Source organism: Porites lutea, chromosome 5 (assembly GCF_958299795.1).
Source record: "Porites lutea chromosome 5, jaPorLute2.1, whole genome shotgun sequence".
NCBI classification, from domain to species: Eukaryota; Metazoa; Cnidaria; class Anthozoa; order Scleractinia; family Poritidae; genus Porites; species Porites lutea.
In genome coordinates this window covers 42,818,013-42,833,338 of record NC_133205.1, presented here as the reverse complement: position 1 = coordinate 42,833,338, position 15,326 = coordinate 42,818,013, and the positions used below count along the sequence as shown (strand labels likewise).

General features: G+C 37.0%; 2 protein-coding genes across 2 annotated transcripts in view; one reads left to right on the top strand and one right to left on the bottom strand.

Annotated features, from left to right (window-relative positions):
• LOC140938504 (ATP-dependent RNA helicase A-like) overlaps positions 1-8,981 on the bottom strand; it is a 30,028-nt gene extending 21,047 nt beyond the window's left edge. Inside the window, exons 1-9 of the mRNA XM_073387987.1 lie at positions 8,852-8,981; positions 8,533-8,676; positions 7,844-8,000; positions 6,997-7,094; positions 6,226-6,365; positions 5,330-5,376; positions 4,581-4,726; positions 3,941-4,030; positions 261-431 (exon numbers count right to left, since the gene is read on the bottom strand). Coding sequence (XP_073244088.1) covers positions 261-431; positions 3,941-4,030; positions 4,581-4,726; positions 5,330-5,376; positions 6,226-6,365; positions 6,997-7,094; positions 7,844-8,000; positions 8,533-8,676; positions 8,852-8,959 — 1,101 coding nt within the window. The 5' untranslated portion in view covers positions 8,960-8,981. The remainder of the gene's footprint in view (positions 1-260; positions 432-3,940; positions 4,031-4,580; positions 4,727-5,329; positions 5,377-6,225; positions 6,366-6,996; positions 7,095-7,843; positions 8,001-8,532; positions 8,677-8,851) is intronic.
• Positions 8,982-9,260: 279 nt separating this feature from the next.
• The window catches only part of LOC140938503 (spectrin alpha chain, non-erythrocytic 1-like), a 33,658-nt gene continuing 27,592 nt past the window's right edge, over positions 9,261-15,326 (top strand). Inside the window, exons 1-9 of the mRNA XM_073387986.1 lie at positions 9,261-9,583; positions 11,190-11,315; positions 11,861-12,001; positions 12,588-12,776; positions 13,053-13,144; positions 13,691-13,835; positions 14,185-14,301; positions 14,399-14,463; positions 14,675-14,783. Coding sequence (XP_073244087.1) covers positions 9,338-9,583; positions 11,190-11,315; positions 11,861-12,001; positions 12,588-12,776; positions 13,053-13,144; positions 13,691-13,835; positions 14,185-14,301; positions 14,399-14,463; positions 14,675-14,783 — 1,230 coding nt within the window. The 5' untranslated portion in view covers positions 9,261-9,337. The remainder of the gene's footprint in view (positions 9,584-11,189; positions 11,316-11,860; positions 12,002-12,587; positions 12,777-13,052; positions 13,145-13,690; positions 13,836-14,184; positions 14,302-14,398; positions 14,464-14,674; positions 14,784-15,326) is intronic.

The following is a 15,326-nucleotide window of genomic DNA, read 5'->3' as shown; positions in this document are numbered from 1 at the left end:
CGGCAATGGCACAAATCAAAAGAGAAGTGACGCACAAAACAATGTCCTTGCACATTATTTTCAGGAATCCTTTACTGCTAGATCACTATTAACAAATTTTATTACATCATAAAAAATGCACAAATTGAAAAGTTGAATTACTGTTACTGAGTTGAATTCAGCTATTAATCAGTGCAGTTATATTTAATAGTAAGAGACCCACACATTGCTAGACACTTTCATAAGATAGACAAAGTTAAAGTTTCAACTAAACTAATCACCTGGTATTCCTCAGCACCTTCAATAATAACAGGCTGATTTATCCAAGGATTCCAGTTCATGTTTGGTGGACTCCATTCTACTATTCCAGAGCCTTCTTCATGATGCTGTTCATCAAATTTAACCATTCCAGGAGGAAGGACAAGAGACACAGCCTCATTTGGATTTTGGGACTAAAACAATAACAGTCAACAAAGCAAGTCTTTCTCTATCATCATTTCATTGTTTAAATCATCAGTTTTGCATTCAATGCATTTATAAAAGGGAATCATTTTCTGAGGACAACTTTACAACCAACTATAGTGGCAATCATTTAAATGGCAATAGTCAAAAAATTCGTTGTGTTACATATTAATGTATTTAATAATACTTAAAGAACTTTTCCTGTTTGCATATTTACTTTTTGAAATTACTAAAAAGAAACAGTAGATACCTTGCTGCATAATTTAAGTACTGATGATAGCACATCTATTAACAGCATTATAACAAATGCTTATTAGACTCAGAACTTACCTGCAGTGTTTTACATGCATTAAAAGAACCCAGCTATAACAACTCACCTTCATTATCTGAGTGATGGTTACTCCTCAGCATCACTGATGTGTTTATATTAATTAAACTTTTTTCAAGTACCTATGTGTAATTCATTTATAGCAAATTATATAGAACAAAATGGCTACTAATGTAATATTAAGACCGAACAACCAAGACGTAGAAAAGAAAACAAACTGTTTCAGATTTTATGGTTCCCCTTTGACATTACCACATTAAAAATATGGTGAAAAAATGATCACATTTCTATTAACACTTTAAAGAACATTACTGGGAGGAAGAGAAAAATATAAGGCATCCAATTCCTTCCAATCGATTCCCAGTGTGCATACTATCTAACGTTCACTTTTGTAACCCTGAGACCAACCTCATTCCCTGGCTTCTCTGAAACTCTCTCTCTCACTCACTATGGAGGACTAGCCTCAAGTGTCAGCTGTCTCTTCACCCCACCCTGCAATAAGCCATTTGGGGTGGATGGGGTGGGGGGCTAAGGGATGGCTGACACTTCAAACTATCAGGAGGACAAGTAGGAGAGAACCCTTAGAATGAGGTTGCCCTGAGGTTACCACAAACACCTTACAATGACTTGCAAAAATAAACATTATATATGTCTTTTCTTCCCAGTAATGTTCTTTTAAGTGTTATGATAAGGGAATAAAAGGTGAACCTTGAGAAACCAACTCTCAGCCTACCATCCCTCCCTCCAATGGACAAGTCCACAGACCAGTCCACAGACCAGTCCATGGACCACCTCATCCACTAACGAAAATAAGTGGTTGAAACCAGTTACATTAGAGTTTGTGTGTGGTTTTTGCAAATCTTCCACCCATAATGTACACCTCTCACTCTAAGACTAAACAAGTTAGAATAAGCAAGACTGCTCTGTGGAAAGGTCTGTGGACCTTAACGGTAGGGCTATTTGAAGAAGGAAAAGGTTCAGTACAGGCACAGGTTCAGTGTTAATGGATTACCCATTATTAGTACCTTGATAACCAAGAATAGTCTGTTCCACCATACAATGGACTTGGTTCATTCCCTTCAGATATGAGCTATAACAAAGAGACAAGACTACATCCTCGAAGCAGACATTTATAGCAAATCCTGTCTAAAACAAGAACAGTATCAGACATATTTTGTTGTAACCATTTGATCTGCAAAATGTGCATTTAAAGGCTACTAGTCTATCAAAAATGTAAAGCCCTCAAATGCACATTATGCAAGCTGACCCTACAAGGTTTGGAAAGTGCATTATGCAGACACATGCAGTCATGATGTCATTAGGCAACAAGTACAGTCAGGTGACTGAATGAAAACTTAAATTGAAAAGGTGCATACTGATGACAAAAGTAAATGGCTGAGTCATTTCTTGTTCTGTGAGTGGTCAGTTTTTGGTTTTAACTTTTGTTCTGAAGTTTAAAGATCTGAAGATCTGCTCTTTTCCTTCAACCTGCCACTACCAGTATGTCTATCTCGGCAATAACGAGTGATCAAAATGTAGCTAAGTTGAAGTTTTTCAAGATGTAAACTCGTTGAATTGTCCTTTTTACTTCACAAAATTTTTAACAGGTTTACAGACCTTTGCCAGTTTTAATATATGAGCCACTGAATATGGCTTTAACTTTGGCTGATTTTTGCCCATTTTTGGCATAGGGAAGAAAAAAATTTGGTAAAAGATTGCTATTCAACCAAGCAGACTTAAATAAACTATTTTGTAAGTAGAGCCTGTAGAGCTTTATTCTGGCTGAGTTTGTGGCCATGTTGTTTTTTGACTATTTCCACGTCTATTTGATAATTATGTGGAGCTGCTCTTAAAGATTTCTGATTAAATTTTAATGTTTTTATTACTCCTGATAATGCAGATTCCAAAGAATGGAGATTTGAAATTTCAATAGGCTTTTTACAGTTGATGGTCATATGGCCTTGTCAAGGTAAATAGCACAGTCAAACCTCCCAACAGGATACAGAAGGCACACACCTCAGAAACTGCAGGAAACAAGTGTCTGTGTAGTGGGATAGTATGATGCTTGGAGTGTAAAAGCACTGTCCATAGAAAAGAGGTGTCACCGGTACTTCCTTAGGTGATCATAAGGAGATATTTCATTGTGCTATTGATGCATAATATTTCAGTGACCATCTTCTGTAAAAGAACTTATTTAGTCATTTATGTCTGACACTGTTCTCAACCAGACAGTACAACCATGGATAAAAAGGTCACTATTCCTTTTACCAGCAATTTTATATAATTTTTATGTAACACTTCCAGCTAAGCTGGACAAAATCATTACAGCAAACAGTTCTCAAATTGATAATAATTATGTGTTGACCTGTTATGTTTTTTTCCTTTGGTCTCCAATAAACTACAAAAACTTTAAACAAATCATGTTTTTGAAAGTTTAATACATTATGTAGAATCTGATCCATGATCAAATCCAATTTAAGTCTGATCAGTTTACAAAAAGATCAGCTATTATGAGTGTTTTTATTTTGCCCTTGATGGTACTGTCATTACAGAAATAAAATTAACTCTTTAGTCACTTCCAGGATGCAGCCTTGCCTCTCTTCATAGCTCATGAATGAAGAAAATAAAGAAACTTCACTTAAGCTTTTCAGTAAACAGTGAGACAAGCTCAAGCCTCTCTGGCACAAGAATGTCCCCGGTGCATGACCAAAAGGTCTGACCATAAATTTGTATTGATAAAACAGAGCCAAGCCAGAGACAGCTGAAACCCTTACAGATGTCTCAGGGTTGTTGGTTTGACTGAGAGCACTGCAAGCTTGTCATCAAACTGTTGGAATGAATTCTCTCTAGAAAGAAAACTAGAGAGTTCACACTCCTCAATGCTCCCTGCTGGTGAAATATCAAACTATTTAATGCCAAGGAAGAATTTTACCGATGAGTACATGTTGTACGTAAATTCTGTTCTAGATATGGTAAAACCAGAATTTCCCCTGTCTCCTATGAATAATTTGGGCAAGGGAACAAAAGAAATTCTGAATTAAAGTCAGTGGATAATCATGAGAATGGATTATACAAATCAGTAGGTGGACACTCATCTGGAAGCAAAAATTTGGTCAAATGCAATGTACGCTATAAGAAGACCTACATAAAATTTTTCCTTATTTTCCATACCTGAGGGACAGGCTGGATTTGAAGAGCTTGAAGGAGGTCACCAAGTTGCTGCTCCATTTCCGGGCTGATTCCAACATCATAGGGTTCAATCTAAAAAACAAAACTGACTATTAAAGTTTTACATCTGTCAGGGTGGGGTGATAATAAGAAATAAGCTTAACAGAGAAGCAAAATGTTGGTTCAGTTTAAAGGCAACTGGAGCTCTAACAAGCTATTTCCTGAATTTAAAAAATAATTCCTTTCTAATAAAAGGGTACCAAACATGGTTTGCCAATCTGGCAACTTGCAATGAAAAAATCACCCAGCCTGATGGATCACTTCTCACAAGAACAGAGCTACAGTATCTGACAACACTTTTCTCACAGCCAGTCAGTGATGCAGAGGTCGTCATCATCATCACTGCCATAAATACCACCATTATAAATCAGCTTGTTTTACACACTTATTCTGCTAAGAACCAGGGATTTCTTTCTACCCTTTAATTCCACCACCATAATGAGGAAGTAGCAAATTCAAAAAGGACAAAATTCTCTAAATGCCTGGGGAACAAATTAACCTGCAACTGATCAGTCACCAAAACTGCATCACTAAAAGGCAAAAACCAGCCAACAAGGGTCCAGATTTTATTGCTGACTTTTACCTCATCAGCCTTCTTTTTCTTTGGTTGAACCTGTCCTGGTTCAGCAGCCTCCAAGGCTCCCATATGAAATAACTGTCTAACAAGACTGAGAGAAGTATTCTGTGCAGCTTGTTTTTTAGTGGAAGCATGTTCACGAGCACTAATGGCTAAGAAAAAAAAATAAAAAAAGGAGTACTGTTAGAAGAAATTATTCTATTGACCCTTGAAGACATAAACAATGACAAATCTAGCTTCTTCTCTTATCACTACATGATAATTAAATTAATATACAGGTTTTAGGAATAGAACAGAGCAGATTCTTCTCATCACAATACCATGACAAATTTAAAAATACATGGAGTACAGTGTGGAGAATACATTGTGCATTGATCTTGCAGGATAAAAGGTTACAGGAGGGTTCAATTCAGAAGTCTTTGGAAAGTTCACCATAAAAAGAGACGTTTTTTTTGGCATGTTTGTGCGCAATCATGTCCATGGCTATTTCCTACAAAATGCGTTGACTTCATGAAAAAGAGTGAATGAAAAAAAGATGACTTTTAGATGAGCCAAACTGCTATATGAGCTTGGTTTAATATTATCTATACTGTGCACCAGCTTTATAAAAATCATATGATTTTTGCATATGATACAATGAATGACTATTTATCAAGATTTTTAATTCTAATTATTGGGAAAAAAATACTTCCTGACCTAATTCTTGAGATGTTCATTGCTAACTTACATTGTACGAAGAGTAAACATGTACTTACTTCGTCTGTGAGATTTCACAAATATTGACAACTCTGCAACAAAGTGCCTACCAAAGAACCACAGAAGGAAAGTTAGATGACTAAAAAAAAACATGTGGTTTTCCAAATAAAAAATGTATGAACTTCAACTATGACTAAAATAGATCTGCAGAAGAATGAATATTTGTAAGCTGCAAGCAAAACTGTTTGGGAGATTATTTTAATTCTGGAATTCACAGTGGAGGTTAACTAACAAAATTGTTTTCAATGTTATTGACATGTAAAATGATTGATCATGCTTTGTGAACACAAGATCATGTCGACTGTGCATATATTACTCAATTGTCCTACACCTGACGAATAAGTATAAACTTATTTGAAAATGTTCTGGTACTGTGCAGACACATTCATCTGAGTCCTGTATGAGTAAATTACTTTTGTTTTCCTCTGCCTACCTCAATAATAATATATTATCCTCTTTCTTTATGGGTTTTTTCAGAAATAATAAAACAAATAATTCAAATGGAACATAACAAAGTTAAGAATCCCAACTGGTAGACGGCGAACCAGTTGGCTATTTTACAAGTGCTGCCGAGGATTTGAACTCGGGACTACCGAGAACCAATCCAGCTAGCAGTCAGGGCAGGACTTGAACTCAGGCCCCCCAATTACAAGTCCAGTACAGACATCTGCTCATAAATGTGGTCCAGTGAGGTTTCAATAACAAAAGCTCTTATTACACAAGAAAGCAAAACCTTGAAGGATTCTGGTAGTAGTAAAATGACGCTATCGTGCAAATGGCCTATAAAAATAAATAAGCACATTTTTACACATAAGATTCATTATTTTTAAATAAAATATTCATTCCTATCTCAAGAAACCCATGTGTTAACTGTTCCAAGCCAGTAGTTCAATACCTGTTGTGATCTGGGCCACCAGCAGAGTATTTGAAATCAGCAGGAAGTCTGTTTTGCTGTAGATATTGATGGAGACGAGACTTGGCATTTGCTAATGTCCAGTTACCATGGAGATGAGCATTCAGGTCAACATCCTCAGCCTAATACCACAGATAGAACAGAATTAAAAGCGCTGAAAATTCCTGAAGAATAAATGTGTAGTAAAGAACCAACACAAAGACAATGTAGAAGGTTCTAAGGAAAAAAGAGTGTGATGTGAACGTGAGTACCGAAACTGCCCTAAAATCAAGGCTTTAAATTTTTGTTTTCTGTGAAATATAATTCTTTAATAGTAACTTTTGTCAAAGAAAAAGTCACCACATCACATTCATGGCACATTTTAACAATGATTGATAAACGTACATAATAACATAATTTTTATGTAGTTTGACCAAGATTAATTGTACAAAATAGTAAAATAAATCATGGAAGCCACAAATTGTCAGAGCGTTCATCTGTTGGCTGACTGTCCATCAATATTTGGCTGACAGATGGTGAAGTTTGTAGTGAGTGAGCTTGGTACACTTCCACTTGACTGCCTGCCAACTGTTGATCAAGTGTTGGTTAATTGTTGGCTGACTGGCATGCTGGTTGTTGGGAGTTGTTCTTCACAATTATCAAAGTTTGCAGTAGTTAATGCATTTTTTATCTCTTGAGATAATCTTTGTGCTTTCTTTGGTATAAAACTCAATAAACATACAATGCTGTAGATGTGTTATGGGCCTTTCATACCTCTTCAAACTTCCTTTTATTGTACAAACTGTAATGGTAGTCTCTTTGACCAGCACCACTCCAGCCTTGCTGTCCCATCTGACTAATACCACCACCACCTGTGTGCAAATAAATGGTGCAACTAAATCAAGGCACAGAGTGATAGGGCTCGACATTAACAGCTGGCTGCTTGCTAGGGCAACTAAAAATTTCATCCATGCAACTAAGTTTAGGATCCTAGTTGCCCAATTGGGCAACTGCAATTTCTGTGAGAGTTGTAGGTTAACATGACTCAGTATTTTTGTATCTTTTTAAGGATGCCTGTATCAAAAAGTTAATTTGAGGCCCTGATAAGACATGTGACTACTCACACAAGAAACAAAAGGGCAAATTGAACCAAAAAAGATTACTAGTTTTTCAAATCCCTCCCTACTTATTACATATACCCAGAAACTAAAATCTTAGTGATGGCCAGCCCTGCAACCTGTAAGAGTCTTCTCCTATCGTCAAGATTCAGTTCAGTGGGTGTGCCATGATACAAGACTTGTGGTTTTTCAACCTTATCGGAACATGTTTCTCGAAAGTCCCGATAATTAATGAGCCCAGTAAGCTGTCTCCGTTTACATTTAAGATCGAGGTTTCAATAGTTTTGTACCTAACGTGATAAAACTATCAGTTAATGAAACAAAATGGAGTAGTTTACTTGCCAGGACCTGGGCTCTTTATATTTCGATTTGAATATTTGATTTTGGGCCCGAAAAGTTACCCCCGAAAAGTTAGCCCCTGGCCAGGAATCAAAACCCGGAAAGTCTGGTACCCAACTGATTGAGCTAATTAACCAGGCAGCAAATGTGCAATGTCTGCATACCTTGTTGCATGCCCATCAGTGATGGTGGTGGTTGTGAAGACTGTTGGTTTGGCGTGAACTGATGAGAATGAGGTGCTGGTGCAACTGATGAAGGAAGCTGTTGTTTTTGAGGTTGTTGAGCTGGTTGACCTGTGGCTGGTACAGTTGGACCTTCTCCCTGTTGAAATAATTTTGAAGTGAGAATGACACGATTAAGCATTTTCCAACAACACATAACTTCACTTGAATCGGTGACTAGCTTATACATACAAGAAGATATTTGGTTGAGGACCATGCTGTTGAATGTTAAACATTTAAAGTGGACATCCTCAAACGCAAACATAAAATTCCTTTCATATTATAAGAATTGTTCCTCAAGGAAGGGCTGTTGTTTGCAGAGTCATTCAACTATATAATCCAGCTGATCATGTGAATTCTGCAATTTTCATGATAAATAAGCATTTGCCTGCTTTTAAGCTACATCTGTGTACATCTGTGTATCCACAAGAGTCCATTCAGTTTGTAAAAACACTCAAACTTGTGCATTTTTATGGTCTTTGTCTGTACGTGAATGATTGTAAATCATCATCAAAAATCCCTTGATGAGCCTTTTAAGTCTGTGAAAATATGGTTTTCACGTACAGAAAAACTCTAAATGCAGAAATTTGTTTGATTAATTGGCCCTGTGGACACAGCCTTTATCTACTTACAAATAGATCATCAGGAAAAGAGTCTGGAGGAATGATTCCAGCTCCAATCAAAAATCCACAGAAATCTTTGGCTGCATTAGTTTCAGCATCTTTCTTGTTGTTGGCACTTCCAAGACCCACATAATCAAAGCCTTCTATCTGCACCTAAGAAAACGTTCGAGAGCTTCATAATCACAATTGATTTGAAGCAAGAGCGAATAATCTAATCTTGTTTAAAGTAAATATAACGGCTAGAGCTGCATTTAAAAGCTAAAATTTGTGAAAACTTTTCACTTTTTTTCCGTGTTAAATAGGTTTTGTTGAATATACTCCGTTTTACCTGGAAGCTAAAGCCTGAAGCAGAGGATCTTTCCGTGTAAATAGGTCTAGTTTTACGCTTTCCACAGAAAGCATACAGGAAATTCTTAAATTGAGTGGCGGCGGCCATTTTGTTTCGCCTTCGCCGGGAGCCACACAGGCGCACGCGAACTAGAGGCTAGGTCGGTGTCTGGCGTAAATGTTAAAGAGGGAGGAGGGAGTAGAATGCTTTTCAATCCTGAATAATTTCTGAATACAAGCACAGTAGGTCCTTAGAATTTCTATTCGAATGTAATAATTCAAAGATGGTGGAAGTGGAATAACATTTACTGTAACTTGAGTTGCAATGATCCGTAATTTATTTAGATTATCAGGAGCCCACCTCCCAAGAGGCTTTTTTGTCTCGCAAGGACCACGTGACCTATGCTCTTCATAATAATGCAGGGCGATTTCTTTCAGACAATCCTTCGTTTGTGAGTTTTGTCTTTGAAAGGTTGAATTTTCCAAAATGGCAGAGGTGGAGGCTCGTCAGATAGCCATTCTAGAAACCGTTGAAGATATTCAAAATCGTCGTGAGCAGGTTTTGCGGCGTTATGCCGAGTTCAAGGAAGCAACCCGTCTTCGGCGCCAACGCTTGGAGGACGCCAAGCGCTATCATCAGTTCAAGCGAGATGCCGATGAAGTGGAAGCATGGATCAACGAGAAGCTTCAAATTGCCTGCGATGAGAACTATAAAGATCCAACAAACCTGCAGGTAACTTTCCGCCATTAAAAGCAAACCTCTCGCATGCGAATTACGGATAAATTTGCGGCTGAATGGAGCTTGCTTCGCCTTCGACAACGCCCCGACTTTGATCTAGCATAGCTCTAGTGACCTCTAGTATTATCGAATGCATTACACCTGTATTTCGGGCAATTTCGTTTTATGCAACTTTTATCTCTGATAAACGCTTTCCTTAAAAAAAGAGTCGATCATTAATCAGGACAGACTTGAGATCAAATAAGTATTGCGTGTTTATCATGGAAAGAGCTGGCCCGCGTCCGTCTCGCGAGTTTTGCGGGCGAGGCATGTTTTGGAATCTTTTTTGTATAAAACTAATAGCTTGCGTCAGTTTATAGTTTAGCTAACTTGTTGACATGAAACTACTTAAACCAGCCATCCCAAATATGTCTCAAAAATGTTTTTCCACGTGTGATTTGGTTCAGCATCCAGCGCAAACAGAAATCAACCAGTTTGGCTGCTTAATTAATCGCGTCACCGGAGTCGAGTGTATTCTTCTTTAGCATAAAAAGGTTTTTTTTTAAATTTCCACGCTTTTCTGTTGATTTCTCAGTTTAGTTGAAAAGTCATGAATGCAGGAAAGGAGCATGATGTTGATCTCATAATTTGGTGGTCACATTACAAGACCTTACAAGGCATCCACAATCCGAATTTTAATTTCCCCGGGGGGCTTTTCATATGCAAACTTTATAAAAATTGCCTGTCAATTGCTTGTTTGCGCGTGACGTCAACTCTATTTTCATGTAAATTAAAATTCTATTGTTTTGACTCCAACATGGCCGCCTTGTCATGTGGTTGCAAACCGAGAATGCAGTCATAAAAACTGTGTCACTGACAATATCCATATTAGAGGATAGCTTGAATGAATAATTTTCTGTAACTAACTTCTCACTGCTTGATGCTCCTCTGCATGCTATGCTTGGTGCATGGACACAAGGCTGAGCTGTAGTGATTCATACCCAGGTGCTCCCATCTATAATAGAGAGTTTAAGCTTCACGTTATACAGCCAACGGCAAACATCTGATTTACATCGAGAATTTCTCATTCATAGAAAACGAGCAGATAAAAAACAGCTCAAAACAATTCTTAAGGATAGAAAATTGTGTGAAACTACTAATTTATGCATAGAAATAATGAACAGTAAAATTTAATGATAGGTAAATAGAAGTTTGGTCACGTGGTACAATTCGCATTTACTATTTAACGTAAATGTGATGCTTAACCTCTCCAATAACAAATGCAAAGTAGGGGAAATGTAATGACTTTGTGTGCTCGAGTTGACTATCTATTCCCCTCAGTCCATTAACAAACCTCTCATAACTTTAGGTTCAGCATGGTTGCTATGGTTACTGAATAAGTAATGTAACAATTGATGGTACAGTATGTGGTAACCTTCCTAAAAATGAAAGTAATATCTTAGTGATCAATGTGATCACTACAGTCATTTAGGAGTTGTTTACATTATGCTTCTACTATTGCCGAACTTTTTTCAGGGATCTTAGATCATACCTTATGAATTTACAGTACCTCTTTAATATCAACAGTTCTACACCTTACATAGAATTATTTTTATTTCAGGGTAAACTTCAAAAGCATCAGGCATTTGAAGCTGAGATTTCGGCTCATAGCAATGCCATTGTTGAGCTACAGGAAAATGGAGAAGGAATGATCAATGAGTCTCATTATGCCTCTGAACTTATTAGGGTGAGTAGCACTGTAGTTTCAAATCACTACATGTAAGACAAATATGACTGCCCTGGTTGAATCATACAGGTTACACACAAATTTAACTATCAGTAAAATGACCCTGATCCAGCTTTTTTGGTGAGCAATAAAACAAACCTTTTTTTATAGCTAGACAAGACAATTTTCATGTAACTATACTTAAGTAAACACATTCTTAAAACTGGGACACACCATGGAGCACTGTTGCTACTTTGAAAATCTTGTTCATTTTTGACCCTCACCAATTCAAAACTGACAAGTTTTATGGTTTACAGTGTACATGTATATCATGGAAACAGGATTTTGTCCCTGCAACAAAGTGTTTTTCATGATTACAGTGTACAGTGTACATGGCATAGGTTACTTTTTCCTTTCAGCATGTTACTGCTTTATATTCTGCCATAATGTTCTGACCAGTGGTGATCCAGTGTACACAAGCAATATGAAAGGATGATGATGGTACCGGTAAACCCTTAAGCTTGTGATGATGCTAATGCAATCCTTAATATTGAATTTATCCACAGGAGAGGCTTGACTCCCTTCTTAAGCTTTGGGAACTGTTACTTTCTAAATCAGCAGAGAAGGGCCGTATGCTTCTGTTTGCACAAAAGAGAGTTCACTTCCTTAACGAAACAGAAGAAGTCATGTCATGGATTCTGGAAAAGGTAAGACAATAATGTTTAAGGAAAATAAATGCATGTCTTAAACTGCAAGTTCCTGCTAATAAAGGAAACATTGGCTTTAAGATGTACCTCCATGTACAACAGGTCAAAGTTGGTTGTCAAGTGCAACCATGATGGCAGAGTTAAATGTTTTATCCTCTTTTCTAAGTGAAACCACTTACTACCTGGTTCAAAATATGGATAGTGCTATCCAGTGGAGAAATACATGCAAGCATCAATTGCATTAATTTAGTTGGTTCCCCTAACTCTTATCAAATTGGATAGTGGTTTATTCGGTAGATTGTGCTATGTAATGTTTAAGTTCATTAGAGGTTTGTCGGTGTAAACTTCAGTAGAGAAGCATGCATCTACTTTTTGTGTGTTTCTTTTGTTTTGCACTTTATTTTCTTTTTTGTGAAATGAAACAAAAGTAAAGACCTCTCAATTCTTAGTTACTTTAATCAAATTGAGTAAAAAAGGGAAGTGGGTGTTTGCCTACAAGTACACACACCATGCTTTAGATTTCATGAGGTTTAACTGTGATTTTTTTTGCTGTTTAACCAAAATTCTCTGTTTTTTTCCTTCTTAGGAAGCAATTGCCACTTCAGAGGAATTAGGACGAGACTTGGAGCATGTTGAAGTCTTACAAAAGAAATTTGAAGACTTTATGAAGGACATCCAAGCTAATGAATCCCGAGTGACATACATCAATGGTCTTGCACATCAACTTGGTGATGAGGGGCATCCTGACATTGAACTTATAAGCACCAAGCAAACGGTAAGGAATTATTATTTTGTGATTGTGCCCCTTAGGGCTTCTTATCGCACCTTTAAACTTTGTGAATTTGTACTGCATAGGATGCTAAGTTAGAAATGACATCTGCTACAGTTTTTGTGTTGCAGTTTTTGCATCTTTTATGATGTTTGGCCAAAATTGTGAGAGCTATTTGCAATAGGATTTTGACCTTCTTGACAGCACTCTCTAATCTTTGATGATTTCCTGTTATTAGTTTGAAAGTATTAAACTATTATTTTTACAAACTGTATTTTACAGGAAGTGAATGAAGCATGGGAGAGGTTGAAGATGCTGGCACTGAAACGTCAGAAAAGGCTGGCAGGAGCTCAGCAGATTCACAGCTTCTATCGGTAATGACATTATGCACGGGATCGTCAAGCTAGCTCTAGCTAATATACAGGCATTTCACCCAAGTAATTTCAAACAAATTGTCAAAATGGAACAAAGCTTGATTAAAGACTGGAAGTGGAAGGTTGTAGCCTTGTGTTTATAAGCATGGCTGAGAAGTTGAGGCTGAGCATGATTGAGAAATTAGTTCGTTTAGTGGTCTTTGCCCAAGACAGATTCTTTAATCTCTCAGACATGCTGTTGTCCTTGTTGTTGGTTTAAATTTGCAGAATAATACATTAGTTTACAAATCCTTGTCCGGTTATCGAAATCAACTTTTAATAAATTGGTGTTCTGCTATCAGTTTTCGAAACAAATTCATCTACACTGTGTATATAGACCTGTTTTTGTTCTCAATTTATGGTGAGTTTGTGATTGTACAAAAGTGTGGACTGTCATTGGAAGATCAATAATGACAATACAAATAATAATCAACAGTTTTAATCCCATTTTTTCTTGGTTGTGTGGGGATTTGATTTCTAACATTAAAGGAAATGAATTTTTATCAGAGATGCTGATGAAACCAAGAACTGGATCAATGAAAAAGATAAAGTGCTGTCGTCTGATGACTATGGAAAGGATCTTGCCAGTGTTAATGCTTTGCTACGGAAACATGAGGCTTTGGAAAGGGATTTAGCTGCTGTGGAAGACAAGGTAATGTTTTGAAGAGAAGATGTTAAAAATAATGTTCACCAGGACCTTTCTCACTTTTGCAAAGTTCACTGTTCGCTCTAGTGCTCCAAGAAACAAATTTCAATTCCAAATTTTCTTTTTAAAAATCCCAGGAAATGAATATTACGTTTACTTTGCAAAGGGTCTTCCGATGCTGTTTCATTTGAATGGTAACACTTCAGGATTCTGTTTACAGATTTAAAAGTTAGAGTGTCAATCTTCCACGCCATGGTTTTGGAGAGAAGAGGTTTTGAAGCTTTTATTATGTTCATCCTTCACCTTGCGTGCTAAAAGTAAAATAATAAAAAATATATATTTCGGTTCCTTTCAGGTGACAGCTCTTGGTCAAGAATCAGTTCAGTTACAGGAAGCCTACCCTGATAGTGCCGATGATATTGCGGCCAAACAAGATGAGATTGTGACTGCCTGGGGAAATCTCAAGGACAAGGTATCTTATTGGAGAAGTTTTGATCCATTTGGAAAGGATGTTCTAAACATTTTGTGATTAGTAATTTTAACAACTAAAAACCCTTTTTTTGTTTTAGTCTGCAGTGAGAAAGACAAGGCTTGAAGACTCCTACCGGCTTCAAAGATTCATTGGTGACTACAGGTAAAGTGGCAAAATCCTTCTCGTTGTTTCACAGAATTGCACTTGCAGTGTTACATCTTGCAATTATCAAACACAAAAGACCATGTTTTATCCAAAACGATGTTTGTTTATACATGTATTTCAAATTGGTGCAGTCTTTGTTAGCCACTTTGACACAACACCAATCATTCATTGTTGCTGCAATTAAGTTATTCTCTGTTTATCATATCAGGGACCATATCTCATTTATAAATGAAATGAAAGTTTTGATCCAAAGTGATGAGCTGGCCAAAGATGTTGCAAGTGCAGAAAGTCTTTTGGAGAGACATCAAGAACACAAGGTGAATTTTCCCTAAAACCCAATTCCTCCATGATGTGATAGAGGAAATATTAGGGAGCTTAAGCAATGATGTTTTTGAGCAACGCATGTCAACCGAAAGTGGTGCTTTTTCCCTTTTAATATGCCTTTATGTTACCAGATTTGTATTGCTAGGTGTCTTAATTCTTATAGAGACTATTAATTTTATTGCCCGAAAAATTGGGCAATACCACTGCCCAAGAATGCAAAAAGTCTACTTCCTGTTGACAAGCGTCACATCTTTGCTTAATCTCCCTATTGTTGTGTGATATTACATCCAGTTCTTCCTTAAAGAGGCAATCAGAAATCTACCGTGTTCAAAATAATCAGTGAAGTTAAGAACAAAACTTTAAGGGACCATCTTCCTGTCAAGTTCTTGTAGCCACATGTCCGTGTTATTACTATTATGATGACAAATTTCTTTTCAAATAGTTGTGGATAGCTAAATGAAGATGAAGAAATGATCATCGCAGTGAACGCAATTTATGCAACTGTGTAAAGAAGCCTGAAAAAAAATTCAGGACTT